The sequence below is a fragment of the Malaclemys terrapin genome, chromosome 2, assembly GCF_027887155.1.
Source record: "Malaclemys terrapin pileata isolate rMalTer1 chromosome 2, rMalTer1.hap1, whole genome shotgun sequence".
NCBI classification, from domain to species: Eukaryota; Metazoa; Chordata; order Testudines; family Emydidae; genus Malaclemys; species Malaclemys terrapin.
The window spans coordinates 254,246,058-254,268,741 of record NC_071506.1 but is presented as its reverse complement, the minus strand read 5'-3'; the positions used below and the strand labels follow the sequence as shown (position 1 = coordinate 254,268,741).

Here is a 22,684-nt window from a genome sequence, read left to right as displayed (position 1 = left end):
TCAGCTTTTGTTGATAAAACAGTGAAGGTGTACATACTGAAATGCTCCTCCCGCCAGTGTAACTCCCTGCTACGCCAACATAACAAAACCACCTCAACAAGAGTCATAGGACTTATGTCAGTGTAGTCAGGACGATGCAGTATCTATGTAGACACTGTGTTCCTTATATAGGCTAACTGTCATTCTTGTCAATTTCACAGCTCCTGCTGCATGGTCTCCACTTCAAGCCAGGCTGCCACCCAGGCTCCCAGCTTGAGCTGCCACTTGGGCAACCCACTCCCCATTGGGAGTCCTGCTGCCTCCCACAGTCCCAGCTCCCCGCTACCCACCGAGACTCCGGACGTGGACCTCCCCATCGAAGGAAAGACGCCCTGGGTGGCTTTCCCCGTGTGTTGACTTCTTCTTGCCAGGGTTGTTAAAGTGACTATGGCTATCTCAAATGTGGGAAATTAAGGTGGGGCACACCTACAACATGACACCAGGCTACAAAGGGGTGGTCTGGGACTGTGTGATTAGCGGGTCTGTGTAGGCCTTCCTCCCTACTGGTTACAGCTCAATTGGTGGTAGTCCTGCTCAATGGCAATAATTCAATTGGCGGATGCTCTGCCTAGGGGCAATAGTTCAGCAACCAAACAGATGGGATAGGGGAACCCGGGACCACCCTACTCGATTCTGACTCAGGGCCCTCTGTGGCCAACTCAGCTGATCCCCTGCTCTGAAGGGTGTTCTGCCTCTCGTCAACTTCCCTGGTCCATTTCCTACTCCACTCCGTTTCCCATCTGGCTGCCGCTCAACTCTGGGGAATGTCACTTTCGGGCTCCCAGCCCTCATCCCTGCTGCCAGGTGCTGAGTCTCTCCTGCTTGCCAGCCTGAGGCAGGCTCCAGGCAGGTACAGTCCATGGGAGATCCTAGGGTACATCCTCCTCCCATTATGTCAAGAGAATCATGCATCCTGTGCTTGCAATGCTCATGACAATAGTGCAGAGCAATGCAGGCTCCATTTTTCTATCAGAGATGGTGGGCAGTGAGGAGGGCCACGTGGTTTGTGACATTTTGAAAAAAGGCACAACAATTATGGGATAAGAGGCAACTCATGGGAGGGGCACAAAGGGGGCACCAGCTAAAAGGGAGGACATGTGACCTCCCCACATGACTCCTCCCCACTCCGCCCCCAGCCCACACTGTCCCTGTCCCCATCCCCTCCCCATCCCATGTTACCTGGGAGGAACTCTGTCCTTCCGCTGCTCCAGCTCCCCCTGGCATGTTCAGCTACTCTCCCTAGCAGCCAGGCCCCGGAGCCACTCCTGGATGCGGCCCAGTGCAGCACAACAGCTGCCTGGGAGAGCACCTGGCTGCCACAGCAGCAGGCTGCCTCTCGCCTGGGCTTGGCTTCTCGGACGGCGGCTGAGCAAGTTGGAGCCCCCGCGACCCTCCAGCATGCTCAGAGTCGGCTCCTGTCCCTAGAAGCTGAGCTTCGGCAGGGAGGGACAGTGGCAGCAACCTGCTCTCTTCCCAGGCTCAGCTTCTGAGGACAGGAGCTGACTCTGAACATGCCGGAGGGGCTCGACCACTGTCCCCAGAAGCTGAACCTGGGTGGGGGGCAGCCGGGCAGTGTCCCAGGCAGTGTGGCTGGAAGAGGAGAGACTCTGGCCCCTCCTCTTCCCTTCCAGCTCTGGCCCTGCCCCTTCTTCTCCCCGGCTGGGCTGGCTGCTGGAGGGGCACTTGACCAATGTTCCCTCTAATATTTCCCATCCACGTGCAGAATGAATTTTGTTATGTGCACCAATATGGAGGTGATGTGTGGCGAGGGTGGGACTGAGGGGTTCGGATGTGGGAGGGGGCTCAGGGCTGGGGCAGAGGGTTGGGATAGAGGGGTGAAGGTTCTGGCTGGGGGTGCAGGCTCTACGGTGGGGCCAGGGATGACAGGTTTGGGGTGCAGGCTGCCCAGGGCTGCGGTGGGGAGAGAGGACTCCCCCCAGCTCTCTCTCCCCGCAGCAGCACCGGGGCTCGGGGAGAGCATCTCTCCCCAGCTGTAAAAGCTCCCCCTCCGGGGCTGGGGCCGGGAGAGTGGGGCCTCTCCCCAGCCACAGCAGCTCTGGGGCTGGGATCAGGGGAGAGGCGCCTCTCCCCAGCCACAGCAGCTCTGGGGCTGGGGGAGTCCTCTCTCCCTGCCACAACCCTGGAACTGGGGGAAAGAGGCATTTTGCCCTGCCGCAGCCCCAGATCTGGGGGAGTCGCCGCAGCCCCAGATGCCCCAACCTCCCCCATCACCACCCCCAACCTCACCCCACGTCCCTGTGTGCAGTGTGCACGCCTGCATAGCCCTTGGTGACCTCCTGTGCAACCACGCAGGTGCGCACCTTAGAGGGAACGTAGCACTTGACTCTGCTGGAGGGTCACTTGACCCTTTGTGCCTCTCCCAAAAGTCGACACTAGATGACATTATGGCTCTGGCAGGATGGAGCCTTTTCCACTGCCTCCCCATTGCAAGAGCCTTTCACTATGCTCCACAATCTGGACACAGCCTGCCTCTCACAGCAACATGTAGCTACACTGTCACATACCTTACCTGCCACGACCAGTGGTGTGCAGTATACACATAGCCTCAGTTACATGTTCTGGAGAGGGAAAACCAAGTACAAGTCATAGCTGGGACTTGAACTCCTTAAATATCCACCCTATCTTGTGAAAAGGACAAGAATTAAGCAGAGAATTGAAGGATTGAGGTTGGCTTGGATGGGGGGCAATGGAGAAAAAGAAGAATTGGGGTAGAGAACAGACTAAAGAAAGGTGGGAGGAAGGATAAATGGAGAATAAAGCAACTATTTGCAACCTGCATCCCAAGCAAGGGTGGGTGGGGGGAATCATAGGGAAGTGTTGCAGACCAAGCAGGATGAGGAAGCAGAAAGCCTACAGGGAAAGGAAGATGGGATGGATCAGCAAGTAAAGCTATCTCTTGGAGGTCAGAAAGTGTAAGTAGAAGGTGAGCACTGCCAAAAGCCAAGCAGAGTTGGACCTTGCAAGGGACATTAAAACCCACAGTAAAAGGTTCTATAGCCATAAAAATAAAAAGAACAAGGAAAGAAGAAGTGGAACTGCTAAGCACTGAAGATAGGCTGAAGATTAAAGATAGTCTAGGCATGGTCCAACAACTAAACAAATACTTTGCCTCAGTTTTTAATATTGATCATATTGAAAGGTGAACTGTCAGGCTTGAGGGAGGTTACTGATGGAGTTCCTCAGGGATCGGTCTTGGGACCTAGCTTATTTAACATTTTTATTAATAACCTTGGCACAAAAGTGGGAGTGTGCCAATGCAAAGGACCGGAATAACATAAATGAAGATCTGGATGACCTTGAAAACTAGAGTAATAGAAATGGGATGAAATTTAATAGTCCAAAGTGTAAGGTCATGCACTTAGGGAATAACACCAAGAATTTTTGCTACAAGCTTGGGACTTACCAGTTGGAAGAGACAGAGGAGGAGAAAGACCTGGATGTATTGGTTGATCATAGGATGACCATGAGCTGCCAATGTGATGTGGCCATGGAAAAGGCTAATGTGATCTTAGGATGCATTGGGGAGGTATTTCCAGTAGAGATAGGGAAATGTTAGTACCATTATACAAGGCGCTGGTGAGACCTCAACTGGAATACTGTGTGCAATAATGGTCTTCCATGTTTAAGAAAGCATAACCAAATAAGGCTGAGGGGAGAGATGATCGCTCTCTATAAATACATCAGAGGAATAAATACCAGGGAGGGAGAGGAGTTATTTAAGTTAAGCGCCAATATGGACACAAGAATAAATGGGTATAAACTGGCCACCAAATAGTTTAGGCTTGAAATTAAATGAAGGTTTCGAACCATCAGAGGAGTGAAGTTGTGGAATAGCCTTCCAAGGGGGAGCAGGAAGGCAAAAAACCTAACTGGCTTCAAGATTGCTCTTGATAAGTTTATGGCGGGAATGGTATGATGAGACTGCCTATAATGATATATAGCTAAGACTACAATTTTGTCATGGGTATTTTTAGTAAAAGTCACGGACAGGTCATGGGCCGTAAACAAAAATTCACGGGCCCCTGACCTTTTACTAAAAATACCTACCGTGACTAAAACGTGGGCAGGGCAGACTGGGGATGCCATGGGTGCTGGGAGCAGGAGTTGAGGTGACCCAGGACCCCCTCTGGTGCTGGGGCAGAGGAGGCCGGGCCACAGTGCATGACCCGGGACCCCTGCTGGTGCTAGGGAGGGGAGGTTGGCAGGGCTCCCTATCCGGCTCTGTGTCCCTGCAGCTCCTAGGTGGTGGAGGCAGGGGCCAGGGCAGGGGCTCCTCCACTGCTCCCGCCACAAGTGCCGGCTGCTGCAGCTCCCATTGGCCAGGAACCACAGCCAATGGGAGCTGTGGGGGCGGGGCCTGTGGGCACCGGCAGTGTGCGGGGTGGAGACCCCCCCTGCTCCTCTGCCATCTAGGAGTTGCAGGGGAGCCTCCCAGGTAAGTGCCCCCCCAAACTCCTGCTCCTAGCCTTGAGCCCCCTCTCACATACCCAAACTGCTGCTGCTGACCCACGGGCTGCCTGGCTTGGGAAGCCCCTGGGCCAACACCAGCCGCTGCAGAAGTCACGAAGGTCAGGGAAAGTCATGGAATCTGTGACTTCCATGACAAACTCGCAGCCTTATATATAGCTAATCTGAGGCTGCTAGTAGCAAATATCCCCAATGGCCAGTGATCAGACACTAGATGGGGAGCGCTCTGAGTTACTACAGAGAATTCTTTCATTTGGTCTTGCTGAAATGCTCAGAGTCTAACTGACTGCCATATTTGGGGTTGGGAAGGAGTTTTCCCCCAGGTCTGACTGGCAGAGACCCTAGGGTTTTTTTGCTTTCCTCTACACCATGGGGCATGGGTCACTAACAGTTTAAAGTGGTGTAAATAGTGGATTCTCTGTAACTTGAAGACTTTAAATCATGATTTGAGGACTTCAGTAACTCAGCCAGAGGTTAGGGGTCTATTAGAGGAGTGGGCGGGCGAGCTTCTGTAGCCTGCAATATGCAGGAGGTAAGACTACTATATTATCATGATGTTCCCTTCTGGCCTTAAAGTCTATAAGACAGGCTGTGAAGAGTCCTGAAAGTGAAGACAGGTAGCTTATGTTCAATGTGATGGAAGGGGGAGCCAGGGAATGAGATGCAGAGAAGGGTGACACAGTCAAAGCGATGAACCATGAAAATGATCTTTGCAGCAGCATTTAAATCTTTACTGCCTCACCCAGGGCAGCCTAATAACCTTTTCTTTGCTAGCTATGGGCCTGGCCTTAGTTATTTCAGTAGTTCTCTTTTTATATCTTTAGTGGGAAGGGAATTGTCCAATATAATCTCATATCAGCAAGGGAACCACGGGGAAGTATATTGCCAGGAGTCACCAGATACTGTGAGTAAATAATTATTTATGAGAACTTCCTTATGACACAAGCCCTACCCAGGTCAATTAATCATCTAAGAGAAACTGGAAGGAGGGGCAAGTACTGCGGCACCGCTACCCATAACAGTCCAGCGAGACATTCACAGCCTTTACCCGTCACTTTTCCTTTCCCCCCAGGCACTACGTGGGTAGAGGAGCAGGACCATGGAACCACAGGGCTTAGAGACAATTCTTTCCTCTCCCACGCGGCGGCCTTAGGCAGCTAGCGAAGTGCAGATGAGGGCAGGCGAGATGCAGAGCTGCCCCCCCTTCCCTGAACCGTTAGCGCCGGGGCAGGGAGCGGGGCCAGGAGCAGCCGGGGGGCGCAGGAAGCCAGGAGCGGAGGTCAGCGGACAGGACATGGGGCATGAAGAGCCGGGCGCGAAGGCCGGGACCCAGCAGCAGAGGCGGGGCAGCGGGCACATGGGCTCTGAGTTGGACCCAGAACCAGGTCCCGGCCCCAAACCGACCATTCCCCCGCACGACAACTTTGCCCTGTTTCTCAGCCGGCGATTCGGCCGGCTCGGGGGGCTGATAGGCGCCCACCCGTGGCCCTTCCTGCTGCTCCCGCTGCTGCTCTCGGGCGGCCTCGGCGCGGGCTTCCTCTTCTTGCCGCAGAGACAAGCCAATGACATCGAGGGGCAGTTCACGCCGCTCGGGGGGCCCGCCAAGAGCGAGAGGCGCTTTGCCCAGGAGCATTTCCCGACCCGCGACTCCGAGCGCTTCTCCGGCCAGAGGCTGCTCACAGAGGGCGCCTTCGCCTCCCTCATCGCGGTCTCCGCCTCGGGCAACAACATCCTGACGGCGGGAGCCTTCGGGGAGCTCCTGCGGCTGGACGGGGCGGTGCAGAGCCTCGCTGTTCCCGGGGGGGACCCGGGCACCCAACTCTCCTACCCGGACCTGTGCGTCCGGAGCAACGGGTCCTGCGGCAGCCCCAACCCGCTCCTGGCTGCAGTGCAGGGGGAGCCGGCCCGGCTAGAGACCCTCCTCCCGCAGCTCACGTACCCCGTGTTCGGGAGCAGCGTTTTCATGGGCACCTTCTTAGGAGGCGTTCAGCTGGCTGGCGGAGCGGGCGCCTCCCGGGTGCAGGCAGCCAAAGCCCTGAGGCTGGTTTATTACCTGAGAGAAGACGAAGCCGCGGACCGAGAGAGGAGTTTGCAGTGGCTGGAAAACTTCCTCAAGCGCATCCCGGCTGAGCTGGAGGCTTTAAATCTCACCTCTGTCCAGGTACAGCGCCGAGCAGCCCCCTGGGGTACGGAGCCCTCCCCGGGGTGTGCAGCGGGATCCTCCTGCTGTAGCCTCCCCGCTTCGGGGGCGGGAGAGCCGAAGCGCCGGGCTCTGTCCCCGGCACCCAAACCCGGATCCGGAATGAGAGGAAAGGCGCTGAAATGCCGAAGGGAGGGGCCGCTTGTGCTGCACCTGCCCGTGGTTAGGTTGCAATGTCCACTCCAGGCCAGGGTGGGCAAACTACGGCCGCGAACTGAATCCGCCCATGAGCCGCACCACGCGGCTGGGCCCCCCACACGGCTCGGCGGCGCTCAGGCCAGGGCGCTGGTTCTGGGGCCGAGCCGCGTACTGCGGCCCCGTTCGGGCCGGGCCGCAGGGTCATTCGTCTTCTCTTGGACTGTATGATTAGTTTTAATTAATACTTAACTGTGTGCTAATTTTTTCCTATCCTTAATATGTGATTTTTAGCTTAGGGTTTACAGTAGATAATTACAGCTAAAATCATAATTATAATATTAAAATAGAAGTGCCTAAAATAACAATCTGAACCCTATTCCTATAGTATTTTAATGCTATGTATAAAATACAAGGCTAAAGAAAATTTTTATTTAACCCATTATATTTTTTAATGGCAGGTGGCTTACTTTACCTCAATATCCAGACAGGAAGAGTTTGAAGGAAATATCAGGAAAGTGATCCCCCTGTTTTCCATAACATACTTTCTAACTATAACCTTTGCCATTACTTCTTGTTTAAGGTAAGCTCTTGTTTTCTGTTAATTGCCTTTCAAACTTATTCTTCAATATCCTTTATATATTTTCCATTTTACTGAAATGAATCAAAACATACATAGAATCATAGGGTTAAAAGGGACCGAAAGGGTCATCTAGTCTGACTCCCATACAGGAAAGGAATCTTACAGTTATACATATTTTCATGTTTTAATAACTCAAATATTGCTGACGACCTGTATCTACATTAGAAAAAAGATTACATTAGCCAAGCAACCATACTAAATACTAAATTTTAAAATATGCCAAACAGATTTCTTTGTATTTTTTTCAAATCATTTAAATTATTTTTCCATCTATTTAAATCCACATTTCAGAGTTGCAAACCTCAAACAAATACCAACTTAGATTAAGCCAACTGAAAAAAGAAGAATTCGTAATTAGTTCTTTCAGAAAGGACCCTCTTGCCTCGCACAATGAGGCCCTGGTCCAGGGGTCAACAACCTTTGAGAAGTGGTGTGCCAAGTCTTCATTTATTTGATGTAATTTAAGGTTTCGCGTACCAGTAATACATTTCACATTCACAGGGGCCGGCAGACAGAACCCCAAACTGGCAGTGGGCTGAGCAGGGCTGGCAGCCAGAACCCCGGCTCGTAGGAGCCGGTGGATGGAACCCCAGACTGGCTGCGGGGGTGGCAGACGGAACCCGAGACCGGCAGCGGGCTGAGCCACTCAGCACGCTGCTAGTCTGGGGTTCCGTCTGCCAGCCCCTGCCAGCCGGGGTCCTGGCCACCAGCCCCGCTCAGCCCGCTGCCAGCCCAGGGTTCTCTCCATCCAGGCAGGCAGCGGGTTGAGCGGGGCCAGCGGCTGGGACCCCGGCTGGCAGCACAGTGCCACTAAAAATCAGCTCGCGTGCCACCTTTGGCATGTATGCTGCAGGTTGCTGACCCCTGCCCTGGTCCTTGATTACGGTCTCTATTGCTACCCCAATACAACTACTACCAATAATTAAAATATGCTGTGGAATATTGATACAAAAATTGTGGGTGATCCTTCAAGTTATACTCACGTGAGCAGCTATAGTGAAGTGAGACATTTTGCCTGAATAAGAACTACTTACACGAGTAAGGATTTGCAGGAATACCACTAATACATATATTTTAAAGAGAATCATAGAATATCAAGGTTGGATGGGACCTCAGGCGGTTATCTAGTCTAACCCCCTGCTCAAAGGGGGACTAATCCCCAGACAGATTTTTGCCCCAAATGGCCCTCTTAGGGATTGAGCTCATAACCCTGGGTTTAGCAGGCCCATGCTCAAATCACTGAGCTATCCCTCCCCACCGAATGTGACTTGTTACAAATTTGGTACTGAAAAGCAGATGCATTAAATGAAAACATTATTACTGAAGTAATTTAGCACATAGAGGGACCAATTCTGCAGTAGCACATACAGGGTACAGAGGTCCTTGGCCATGACAGTAGGTGTTCAGATATCCATCACAGGTGTGTAGACTAGGCAGTGTTTTCTATGTACCCTAAGTTTGAACACTGACACAAAATGGAACAAAAAAGAATGAAAGTGAAAAATAAGTGGGGTGCCATTCATAAGCTTCTTTGCAACTGATGCTGTCCTCCATCAGGATGTGCAGGTACCATTTCCTATATATCTAGTTACTCCTGCTATCTTGCAGGACAATCTGAAAATATGGATTTGAGGCAGTTCACAGTGACCAAAATGAGTTTCTAGGCTGCCAGGTTCCAACGTGAAAATCTTTCCCTCCTGCACCTATGCATCTATCTGTAGTTTTGGCCTATATAAGATCAACATTTTAGTATGTTATCCTTGATTTGAAGAAAACATTTTGAAACAAAGACAAATCTCTTTATGGTAGTTTGTCATTTGTGAATCTTCTAGAACATTTTTCTGAAGGTTTTGGAATTCAATACACTAACATTTCATGTAAAACAAAAACAAGAAAATGAACTATTCCAAATATATAAGAATGTGTTTTCCATTTTTAATAAAAGCTAAATTCGGAAAGGTTTAGTCTTCTAAGTATCCCTGGACTGGTGGTATTATTTATGATAGGGCAACACTAGACATTAACTTAACCATAAATTCCTTTAAATAAATCCAAAGGCCAACTACTGTTTCTACAATTGTTTTAAACACATCTAAAAAGCCTAGACAATAAACAATTTACTACATCCAACACAGTAACACACATCCATAAGGATATGATCAATTATACTACAGACGTACCAGACCAGAGAATAGTCCTCTTATTCTGGTCTGCCCCAGCTTGATTGGCCCTGATCTGATAAAGATTCTTCAGATTCACAGCTCTCTTCTTTCCCTTTCAGCTAACCTACTAACGTTAGCAAAAAAAAAAAAAATATATCCCCAATTTGGGGCAGTTTATCCTTACTTTCCTTCCTCTACAGTCTTCCTTTCTTATCTCCTCCACCCCCCTTTTCCTACCAGCAGAAGAGTGGGAAGATTTGTGCTTGTTTCTTTTAAGACACCTTTTTTTTTTCTTGTTATGCCGCTCTTTATTTTATAGTTACCTTTTGAACCATACATCCTTCCCCCACTACATTCTTATAACTCATCATTCTCAGAGTCTTCTTTTACTAGTTGATTGGGGCCTTTTCCTTACTAGCCTCAAATCATAAAGAAAATATATTATTTTCTTAACCAAATTTAAGATAACTTTAATTCTTTAATCTCATAACTATCCCTAAAACTTTTAAAAACACAAATCAATCTTTTTTTAAGTTAGTTTCTTAACAAGTCAGATTAAACATGACACAAATAGACTAATTTGGCCTCTGTCCCCAATTCAGAACATCCATTTGTGGTCTATGAACTATCAGGGAATGAATATGTTAGCTGTAATTGACTTTTGCTTATTTACATTACTTAAATACTTAACTTTTACAACAGAGCTATTTTGCTCACGTTATATCCTGTATCTAAATGGCTGAACAGTTTATTTTTTAGCATGGCCTTTTTGATTTATGAAAGATTTTGGAACAGATACAAATTTTAGAAATCTACCATGTGATCAGTTCTTCTGTGAGCACAAAAGAAAGTCCATGTCCATATTTATATTCCTCAAATACAATCACAGCAAAATGCAGCTCATTTATCAGTATGAATCGTTAATATTTCAGAGGTTTTACCATTTCTTATTTAATAAAATGTACTCACTGCGTGTATTATGATGATAATAATAAAGAGTCACAGAAATAGTCATTTTCTTAACAACTTTATTAGAATAAAGAAAACAGTATTATCCCTAAAGCTATACTGCCCCTCTCCCTTTCCTTCACTTTAGAGCTTCTGTCCAGGATCTTTTAAAATTTAAAGAAATGGCACACACATCCTCACATGTGAGCCATCAGCACATACTTACTTTTTCTGTATAAACAATCTTAAACAGAAATTAATATTTAACAAGAAATTATAGATCCAGATGAGTTACCAGTTTCACTAGTCATCCAGATTTGGTTACCTTCTGGCCTTGAGGAGGGTTTTTCCAGTTGATTTGCTTAAATTATCAAATCCCAGCAGGATAGATTCAGACTCAGTAGGATTATGACACTTTCCCTGCACTGAGGCTGTGCTGTGAGTACCATTATTGCGATCACACAACACGTCATCTGGGTTTGGGACCAGCTAAGGATCCCCATGTTACTTCTGAATGAGTACTTTGAACAGTCTCAATCAGTGACAACAGCTAGTAGTGTTATTCTACAAAATTAACATGATTCCGCCTTGTGTTTTAAGTCCTGCTCTATGCTGGGCCACCATACTGATTATTTATAGCATTTTCTGAGAACCATCTCCACAGCTTATGGTTTGGTCCACAAATTTACAATCCACGAATGAGAAACAGATCAAACAACACTTAATCTTGTAGATAGTACAGACTTTGAACTGACCCACCAACTTATTTTTTGCCCTGGGCTATTGAGCATACTACCTTAAAAGTTTCTTTACAAATCAAGGTTGTTTCTGCTCCTGAGTCAATTTTAAATTTAACTATAATATTGAAATCTTGAGATCCAAGCCTGTACATGAATGCTGTCTTTGAACAGAGATCCCAGAAAATAGGCATTCATCCTTGCTTGGGATATTTCCTTGACTTCTTTTCTTCCATGGACGTGTTCAAATGTCCTTATTACTTTTTCTATATATGCTTCTACTGTGTGGGCCAGTGGTTCTCAGCCTGAATCCCACAAGCTGCTTGTGGCCCAATCAGCACAGAGCTGAGGTCCATGTGACATCCTCAAGGCCATACAGGTAGTATTGGATGTGGACCACATAACACATTGTGGGCCATACATGTTATGTTTCCATTCTTGTGGATGTTCTCTGAACTCTTTCCAGTTTATCAACATCCTTCTTGAAATGTGGATACCAGAACTGGATAGAGTATTCTAGCAGAAATCACACCAGTGCCAAATATAGAGGTAATATAACCTCCCTACTTCTACTTGATATTCCCATTTATACATCGAAGGAGCGCACTACCGTTATTGGCCAAAGCGTTGCATTGGCAACTGATGTTCAGCTGATTATGCACCATGATCCTCAAATATTTTTCAGAGTCACTGCTTCCCAGAATAGAGTCTCCCATCCTGGAAGAATGGGCTACAGACTGTACTTTGTTCCTAGGTCTATAACTTTACTTTTGGTTTTAACTTTATAACTTTAACCTTAACTTTTGGCCTTATTAAAACACATTATTAGCTTGCACCCAGCTTACCAAAAGATCCAGATCTCTGTATCAGTAACCTGTTCACTTCATTATTTACCATCCCCCCAAGCTTTGTGTCATCTGTGAACTTTATAAGTGATAATTAAGGCTAAGATTATGTCACAGAGGATGGAATCCATGACTTCCAGAGACCTCTGTAAAATTTTCCACTTCAGACCCAGGGCAGCTGGGCTGGAGCTGTCAACCAGCAGGAGGAGCTCTCAACTGCCACAGGCACCGAGCCCCCCCCCCCCCCCCCCCGAACTACCAGCCATGGGCCCAAAGTTCTGAATGGCAGCAGGGGACCCCTGATAGCCCCCAGCCTCTGTGGGCAGCAAGGGTACCCTGCAGCTCCCAGCCACCACAGGCGGCAGGGGGATCCTTCAGCTCTCAGGCACCACAGGCAGTAGGGTGGATCCCAGGAGCTCCCAGCTACCACGGTGGCGAGAGGGACCCTGGAACTCCCAGCCTCCATGGGCGGCAGGGGGACCCCGCAACTCCCAACCACCACAGGTGATGTGGGGGGGGAAACCTGACCGTTCCCAGGCAGCGTGGGCAGCAGGGGAGGCCCTGGCAGCTCCCAGTTGGTGTGGGTGGTGAGGGGACCCCCAAAGCTCCCAGACACCATGGGCAGCAGGTGAGGCCCACGGTGGTGTGAACGTTGGTGGAGGTCCCAGGATCTTTGAACCACCATGGGTACGTGGGGGACCCTGGAGCCACAGCAGCTGTGGGTGCTGGACACCCACCTCACCCACCCCCATTTTGTCAAAGTCATTTTTAGTAAAAATCAGGGACAGGGCTCAGGTTTCCATGAATTTTTGTTTATTACCCATGATCTGTCTATAACTTTTACTAAAAATAACCTTGACAAAATCTTAGCCTTACTGATGATTTTATGTTTCCTTCCATGTCATTGATAAATAGCACAAGGCCAAGAGCTGTTCGCAATGGGACCCCACTAGACACACAGTTGCTTGATGATGAGTCCCCATTTACAACCTGTCAATTACCCAGTTTTTAATTCATTTATAAACAGTTACAGTTTCACTCCTAATGAACTTCTCTAGACATTGCTGTTCCCTGTGTAAGCTACATTATGGCTCAGGATCTTGTGATGTGCTCCTTCCTCTCAGGCCATTCCATGTGCTTTCTAAGACTTGTGGAGAGCAGGAACTTTGGCATTTTCTTTTCCTCTTATTTATGTCCAGAATTAGTCAACTTCTGACACCATGTAATATGGCATATGTAAAGAATCACAGAAAGAAATATTGTATCCTAAGAGCAGAAAAGCTTTATTAGAATAAGTAAAACAATATTATCACTAAAACCATTCTGTTCCTCTCTGCTTCACTGTAAAGTTTCAATCTACAACTTTCCCCAGCCCTTTCATGCCTGGTTTTCTGCAAGAGATTTAAAGAAACAATTCCTATAGCCACGCACTAGTCAGGTGTGAATGATCAGCAGGACATTTTCATAGCTAAAGGGGTTGATTCTGTGAGGCACTGAGCATCTCTTGCAAGATGCTTAGATACTGCCTTGCTAGGCATGGTATAAAGGAATTCTGTAGACAGAGACGGAGTCCTCTTTACTCCTATTAATTTCAGTGGGAATTGATAGTCCTCAGGATCTTGCCAGATCAAGCCCTGTGTTTTCATTTATAAAGGACTGAGATGCACTAAAAGAATTTATTTCACACCAAACTAAAATATACATTCCCAACATAACCTGCATACTTTTCCAAGCAATGTATTAAACAAAGGGGCCAAAAGAAAAATAATTGGCTCCTGATAATCTTAATCAGTTTTGGACTCACTAGCATGAGGACCAGCTGGGAGACCCCTGGACTCTGTGAAGGATAGAGAAGCTATTACACAGCTGTGTAAGCTGTGAAGCAGGGCTGAAGCTTGAAGCAGGGTGCTAATATTAGTCTGGCAGAGAGGCAGCATGCTGCAGCCCACATACTCTCATCATGGGAGCCAACTTGTTGCTCATAAGAGAGCCAAAGACTAGACATCCTGGAAACTACTTCAGACAATGTCCAATTGAATGGCTGCGCTAGCTGAGCCTTTCCCTTCCTGCAAAAGGCAGAAGCTCAGTGGCAGAGCTCAGAGCTCTGCCTTTCACTCTTTCTCTCCAGACTAAAACAGAGCCCTCTGGTTTCTTGCCTATGTCCATTTTCTTTCCTTTTTCTTATCTTCTCTTTTTTCCTTATTATCTCTGCAAGATAGTGAGAGAGAAGGAGAAGGAGAAAGAGAACTGGAGAAAGGACTCCACACTTCCAAGGCAAGGAGGCAAAGAAAACTGAAAGAAAAGGATCTGGTTGAGGTTTACATAAGCAGGGCAGAGTTCACAACTCTTTGTTTCCCAGTAGGTAGCATCATAATACTTTGACTTTTATCCATCCTTGTACGATGGGGGAAGAGAGAGAGACAACAATTCTGCTGTCAGTTAAACTCATGCAACTACACTGTGGTTGCGCTGGTTAAACTGGGGACTGATTTGGCCCATGGTGTGATTTTAAAATGTTTGTTCCTGGTGCTCTTAGTAAAGTATTAATGAGAATCATGCTTTCAAAATTGCTTTGATAAAACATGATAATTATAATTGTTATATTAGAAGGATTTTGCATGCTATTGCATATATATAAGCATGAAAAAATCTAAACAAGATGCTTTTTACACAATTTTCCAGGGTTGACTGTGTACGAAATAAAGTGTGGGTTGCAGCATTTGGAGTGCTGTCTTCTGGGTTAGCTGTGCTAAGCAGCTTTGGACTGCTGCTGTTCTGTGGGGTACCATTTGTCTTGACTGTGGCAAATGCACCATTTCTTATATTGGGTAAGTGAAAAAAATGGGTTTGATGAAAAAGTGGAAATGCAAAATATGCCTTGCAGGAGACCATTTTAACATAGCATGAATCAGGAATCAGCACAATTAAAAGTTAAGACCACTGAGTAAATTCATCATTTTCCAGGTGTTTGCCCATTCTGGTATTCAGCAGTGCAGAATGTTTTTTTAAAAAGGGGGTGGGGGACTCAGTTCTCTATGGTCATAGAGGAAGGTACAATATAAGAGGGCCATTCAACTCAGTGTGAGATTGGACCTGGATCCATGCTCCTGAAAGCTGTTCTATATTTTCTGTATCATGAGTGAGGGATATACCTTATCACCCCAGCCATGCTCCTCTTTCAGAGAAATGTTGTGAAAGAGAGACAGAGAGAGAATGAGAGAGAGAGATCTCACCTAAAGGCAAGGTGCAATGGGAAATGTAATACATTAGGTCATATATGAGTGTGTGGGGGGGGGCAGCTATTTTCTCTGGGTCCATAACTTCACTTCGTATCAACACAATGCTTATTGCTCAGCTTTCTTCATTACATTTACTGGCTTAACTTATTTATTTTGAATTTTTGCTAGTTTCCATTAGAAACTGATGTTGATGGTATGTACAATAAGCTATTCACCTTTTCCCTTTTGTAGGGGTTGGTGTTGATGACATGTTCATTATGATCTCCTCCTGGCAACAGACTAATCCTAAAAATAAAGTTGAAAAGCGGATGGCTGAAACTTATGCAGAGGCAGCAGTGTCTATCACAATCACCACTCTCACTGATGTTTTAGCCTTCTACATAGGGATCATGACTTCCTTTCAGTCTGTGAAGTCCTTTTGTCTCTACACAGGAACTGCTTTCATCTTCTGCTATATATACAACATCACATTCTTTGGAGCTGTTCTTGCTTTAAATGGTAAAAGGGAAGAAGGCAACAGACACTGGTTAATTTTCACAAAAGTGAAGGACATTGTTCAGCCTCATCGCTCCTACTTGTACAACATGTGCTGTGTAGGAGGCTTTTCTGATAAATCTTCTGTGGGAGAAGATGAACATCCAATGAACAAATTCTTTAGGAAATATTATGGTCCTTTCCTTACAAAGATCTGGACCAAAGTGTTTGTGGTGTTGCTGTATGGAGGGTTCCTGGCTAGTAGTATTTATGGGTGTACTCAGATAAAGGAAGGTATAGACCTGCGAAATCTGGCTAGTGACGATTCTTATGTTGTTCAGTATTATGATTGGGAAGATGAATATTTCTCAGAGTACGGTCCTAGGATTATGGTCACTATCACAGAAAATGTACCATATTGGAATCTATCCATTCGTAATGACATTGAGAACTGTATGGAGTCTTTAGAAAATAACTCCTACGTGGACAGGAATCTGTCAGAGTCATGGCTACGAATGTATGCGAATGTTGCTAGAATTGGTTCACTGAATATAGATACTAAGGCGTTTTTCATGGGTAATTTATCTGAACTATTTAAATTATTTCCAGAGTTTGAATGGGACATTGATATTCGCTATAAGGAAATAGCAGCCTCACGTTTTTTCATTCAAACAGTGAACGTTACTACTGCAGTTGATGAGAAAAACCTTTTACACCAATTAAGAGACCTGGCCAAGGACTGTAAGATCCCATTAATGGTATATCACCCAGCATTTATATACTATGATCAGTATATTGTAATAGTGCCAAACACCATTCAGAATGTTGGAATTGCTTCTGGAGTTATGTTGTGTGTTTCCTTGCTGCTTATTCCCAATCTGCTCTGCTCCTTGTGGGTAACTTTTGCTATTGCTTCTGTTATTGTTGGTGTTGCTGGTTTCATGACATACTGGGATGTCAATCTTGATTCCATATCTATGATTAACCTTGTCATTTGCATCGGGTTTTCAGTAGATTTTTCTGCTCATATATCTTATGCATTTGTTTCAAGTGAAAAGTCAACTGTGAATGAGAAGGCAGTTGATGCACTTTATCTTCTTGGCTACCCCGTGATACAAGGTGCTATCTCCACTATATTAGGAGTAATTGTGCTGTCTGCAGCACAAACGTACATCTTCAGAACATTTTTTAAGATTATGTTTCTTGTTATCTTGTTTGGAGCTGTTCATGGTCTTGTTTTTATTCCGGTATTTTTAACATTTTTTGGAATTTGTGGCAGATCAGCAAACAAAAGAGTAAATATAAAAACAATAGGAGAAAACAGCAACTCTTTTAGTAACAGCCAAAATCCAAATAATGTTGGGTGTTATGAAAACCAGATTTATAGTAATGGAGACAATTTTCTAGAAGACAATACTATTAGACAACCAAATGATATAGGAATGGAAAAGCCAAACAGTGGCTACCTGCGCTCCAATTTCTTTCCAGTTTCACAAAATCATGACAGCAGTTCCTGCCTCTATCAGAATAATGCAGTAATGGTGTACAAAAAACAAATCAAACAGCTTCATGATGAAGGTAAAATAAATCCAGATTGCCCATAAATTTCTTTACAATTTAAAATACAGCATATGAGCCAAAAAGTACACATTGAAGGTTTCAAAACATTAATCACCAGACTTAAATGTATATTGTATGAAAATGTCAGTTTTCTACTGTTCAGGTTTAACACTTAATGGGAGTAGCTCGAAGCCCACTAGGGAACTTTTAACGCACTATAGTAGGATCCATGTGGACAGTTACTGCACAGCATGCAAGTGTGCTGTAGATTTATACCACAGTATGCTATGCACAAACTGTTCATCTAGATAAGCACTTAGATCATTAGAGAAAATGTGTGGGTCAAGTGACATGATATCACAAAATTAAAAAATTAAATGTATTTTAACAAAGTTTTTTTTGGTTGGTAAAATTAAAAGAGTGTTTCAATAGAGTCCAGCTAAAACCCCTTCAGAAATTGCACTTTCCTTTACCAAAATGCTACAGAAAATATTAAGAAGTTTGGAGATCATTAATTAAGAGCTCCACCTAGTTTCACATTGCTATGTAATATTTTGTCACTCATTATAATCCCACTTTACATAATCCAGTCACCAGCCTTAAATTTTCCACTCTGCTGTATTCTATAAAGGATATATGTTGGGTGTATTCTGTTGATTTTGTATATTCTTTGTTAAATGACCAGTAAATATTTCAAAAGAAATATAATCCAGGACATGTTAAATTCTGCCAGCATTATTTGGGCTTTCTCATAGTGTTCTTCCTTATGAAAATTAAATGTAGGGCGCCCTATATTACCATGGAAGCAGACAAATTGTTATTGTGGTCGATTGAAAACCAGGCCTAGGAACAGCAGCAGTGCGTAAGTACTGCAGCAACTGGCAACTCAGCAACAACAGGTCATTGCACAACTCCAGGAGCACCCCAGGACCTATTGCAGCAGATGGCATCTGGGTTGCCACCTTTGACCCATCTGGCTTCACCAGCAGCCACCCTGTTTAATAGCCACCTTCTGACCCAAATATAACCAAATGATTTGGTGACATTTGAAAGGGTTGCCACAGTTTCCCTGTGAGAAATCTGCTTGGCCCAGCCCATGTATAGTAAAGAACAGGCCACCTTCAAGGTGTTGGAGTTTGCAGGAGCAATGGGCTACAATCAACCGGAGAGAACGCATTATATTGGATGGACATACAGATGCTGGTTGCAGAGTGAAATATCTTCTCCTGGGACACAGCCCAGGTCAGCACACATGGTTTTGGGATCTCTGGTAGTAGTGGCTAAAACTTGAGAGCCACTCTTCTGCAGCATCTGTTTAGTTATTGGTGGTGGAGCAATTTAGAAAGATTCTGCCAGGCAGGCCATGAGAATGGAACTGTTGGTGTCATACCGAACAGACAGCTGCAGATGTGCATCTCGTGGAAGACAGTATGGCAGCTGAACCCCTCCCAGGGAATAACACTTCCTCAAGGACGAATCACCAACTAAATTATCCCAGCCAGGGCTTTGTCAAACTTGACCTTAAAAACCTCTAAGGAAGGAGATTCCACCACCTCTCTAGGTAACCCATTCCAGTGTTTCGCCTCCCTCCTACCTGGGCCCAGTGCAGATTTTCCCTGAGGCATGCGAGCTGCCTGTTTATCCATGAGGCATGTTCCTTTTTTATTCCTTTCAAGGTCTACAAAACCTCTTTATAGAAGCTCGAGAGGAGAACATCTCTTGTCAGTTCTTCAAGGGAAGTCTGGGGGTGGGGGTGAGTTCTGCAGAGCCAGACTGGTCAGTCACATCTAGTTGTGATGGGGACAAAGAGGAAGATCATTCCTCCAGTGAGGGCAGATTGCTGTCAGATGAGTTTTGTGGTGATGGTGACAGACTGGCAGCCCACTTCCCTCCCTTTGGGCCATCGCAAGTATTGTGGAAGAAAGCAGAGGAGACTGGAAGTGGGACGGTAGCTCTGATGTTACAATCATCATCCTGACAGTATTTGCTTCCTCCCTCCACATATACCTGAGAGTCTGCACGCCTGGGTATTTGGCTGGTGGTCTCCTGAAAGGCCCTGACCCTTGAGAGAGGATTTGCTGTTTCTGTGATATTTGAGAACCTATGGATAAATATTAAATGCACATTAATATTAGAGGGCAGACAAAAACTACTGACCATGCTGTGGAGAGCTGTCTGTCCTGGCAGCTGGAGTATGAAGTTGTGATTCTAAAAGTCTTTTAATGCCCACTGGCAGAGGGCCCACTATACTATAAATCATATCAGGGAAGACACACTCACTACCCCCGACACACCATTATCATAACATGTATCTTAAAAGGTATTGTATGTAAACTAGTGATGTGCAGGTCAGGAATATCATTGTGTGATGTATGTGTGGGTTCTCCATAAACAGTTATGTAAATGTGCCCCAAATATGTTCTTTAAATGTATTTTGGAGGCAGTGCAAAAATCAAGCCTGTCTTATACAAAGGAATGTAGCCCATTTGCTTTCAGGCAGAGGACAAGGAAAGCACAGTTACATATGAGGTAAACAAAGCATACAAGCTAACAAACGGTGGAGGAAACAGTTTAGTGACCAGACGGGGGCAGAGTCTGCACTCTGAGGAAATCTTCCTGGATTTTGAGACAAAGACCATGGAGTTTGGAAAATAAAAGGAGAGCAAAAAGACATTCTAGGTATCCATCACTTAGAGCATGTCTGCACTACGAAATTAGGTCCATTTTATAGAAGTCGATCGTTAGCAACCGATTGTATACAGTCGATTGTGCATGTCCCCACTAAGCGCATTAGGTCAGCAAAGTGCATCCTCAATACCGTGGCTAGCATCGACTCACGGAGTGGTGCACTGTGGGTACTGTCCCACAGTCCCCGCTGCCCATTGGAATTCTGGGTTAAGCTCCCAATGCCTGATGGGGCAAAAACATTGTTGCGGGTGGTTTTGGGTACGTCGTCAGTCTCCCCTCCTTCCCTCCCTTCTTGAAAGCAATGGCAAACAATCATTTAGCGCCTTTTTTCCTGGGTTAGAATCATAGAATGTCAGGGTTGGAAGGGACTTCAGGAGGTCATCTAGTCCAACCCCCTGCTCAAAGCAGGACCAATTCCCAACTAAATCATCCCAGCCAGGGCTTTGTCAAGCCTGACCTTAAAAACCTCTAAGGAAGGAGATTCCACCACCTCCCATAGCACGGCAAGCATGGAACCCGCTCAGCTGGTCATCTCCTCCCCATGCTGTGCCGCCCACTGCAGTAGTCTGGGAGCTGACCTTGTTCATGAAGACAGAGGTAAAAAAAGCATTGAGTACATTAGCTTTTTCCACATCCTCTGTCACTAGGTTGCCTCCCTCAGTCAGTAAGGGGCCCACACTTTCCTTGACTTTCTTCTTGTTGCTAACATACCTGAAGGAACCCTTCTTGTTACTCTTAACATCTCTTGCTAGCTGCAACTCCAAGTGTGATTTGGCCTTCCTGATTTCACTCCTGCATGCCTGAGCAATATTTTTATACTCCTCCCTGGTCATTTGTCCAACCTTCCACTTCTTGTAAGCTTCTTTTGTCCGTTTAAGATCAGCAAGAATTTCACTGTTAAGCCAAGCTAATCGCCTGCCATATTTACTATTCTTTCTACACATCGGGATGGTTTGTTCCTGCAACCTCAATAAGGATTCTTTAAAATATAGCCAGCTCTCTTGGACTCCTTTCCCCCTCATGTTATTCTCACAGGGGATCCTGCCATCAGTTCCCTGAGGGAGTCAAAGTCTGCTTTTCTGAAGTCCAGGGTCCGTATTCTGCTGCTCTCCTTTCTTCCTTGTGTCAGGATCCTGAACTAGACCATTTCATGGTCACTGCCTCCCAGGTTCCCATCCACCTTTGTTTCCCCTACTAATTCTTCCCGGTTTGTGAGCAGCAGGTCAAGAAGAGCTCTGCCCCTAGTTGGTTCCTCCAGCACTTGCACCAGGAAATTGTCCCCTACACTTTCCAAAAACTTCCTGGATTGTCTGTGCACCGCTGTATTGCTCTCCCAGCAGATATCAGGATGATTGAAGTCTCCCATGAGAACCAGGGCCTGCGATCTAGTAACTTCTGTTAGTTGCCAAAAGAAAGCCTTGTCCACCTCATCCCCCTGGTCCGGTGGTGTATAGCAGACTCCCACCACGACATCACCTTTGTTGCTCACACTTCTAAACTTAATCCAGAGACTCTCAGGTTTTTCTGCAGTTTCATACTGGAGCTCTGAGCAGTCATACTGCTCTCTTACATACAATGCAACTCCCCGACCTTTTCTGCCCCACCTATCCTTCCTGAACAGTTTATATCCATCCATGACAGTTCTCCAGTCATGTGAGTTATCCCACCAAGTCTCTGTTATTCCAATCACATAGTTCCTTGACTGTGCCAGAACTTCCAGTTCTCCCTGCTTGTTTCCCAGGCTTCTTTCATTTGTGTATAGGCACTTAAGATAACTCACTGATCATCCCACTTTCTCAGTATGAGACAGGAGTCCTCCCCTCTTGCGCTCTCCTGCTCGTGCTTCCTCCCGGTATCCCATTTCCCCAGTAACCTCAGGGCTTTGGTCTCCATCCCCTGGTGAACCTAGTTTAAAGCCCTCTTCACTAGGTTAGCCAGCCTGCTTGTGAAGATGCTCTTCCCTCTCTTCCTTAGGTGGAGTCCGTCTCTGCCTAGCACTCCTTCCTCTCAGAACACCATCCCATGGTCAAAGAATCCAAAGCCTTCTCTCCAACACCACCTGCGTAGCCATTTGTTGACTTCCATGATTCAACGGTCTCTACCCGGGCCTTTTCCTTCCACAGGGAGGATGGACGAGAACACCACTTGCGCCTCAAACTCCTTTATCCTTCTTCCCAGAGCCACATAGCCTGCAGTGATCCGCTCAAGGTCATTCTTGGCAGTATCATTGGTGCCCATGTGGAGAAGCAGGAAGGGGTAGCGATCTGAGGGCTTGATGAGTCTCGTCAGTCTCTCCGTCACATCGTGAATCCTAACTCCTGGCAAGCAGCAGACCTCTCAGTTTTCCCGGTCGGGGCAGCAGATAGATGACTCAGTCCCTCTTAGGAGAGAGTCCCCAACCACCATCACCCTCCTCCTCCTCTTGGGAGCAGTGATCGTAGAACCCCCATCCCTAGGACAGTGCATCTCATGCCTTCCAATCGGTGGAGTCTCCTTCTGCTCCCTTCCCTCAGATATATCATCTAG

At 46.3% G+C, this 22,684-nt stretch overlaps 1 protein-coding gene across 1 annotated transcript; it reads left to right on the top strand.

Moving 5' to 3' along the window:
* The first annotated feature begins 5,821 nt into the window (after positions 1-5,821).
* Positions 5,822-18,100, top strand: LOC128832575 (patched domain-containing protein 3). Its single transcript, XM_054020079.1, has 4 exons — positions 5,822-6,688; positions 7,324-7,445; positions 14,880-15,025; positions 15,668-18,100. The coding sequence occupies exons 1-4, from the start codon at positions 5,822-5,824 to the stop codon at positions 17,512-17,514; spliced, it is 2,982 nt and encodes a 993-aa protein (XP_053876054.1). The 3' UTR covers positions 17,515-18,100.
* Positions 18,101-22,684: the final 4,584 nt, after the last annotated feature.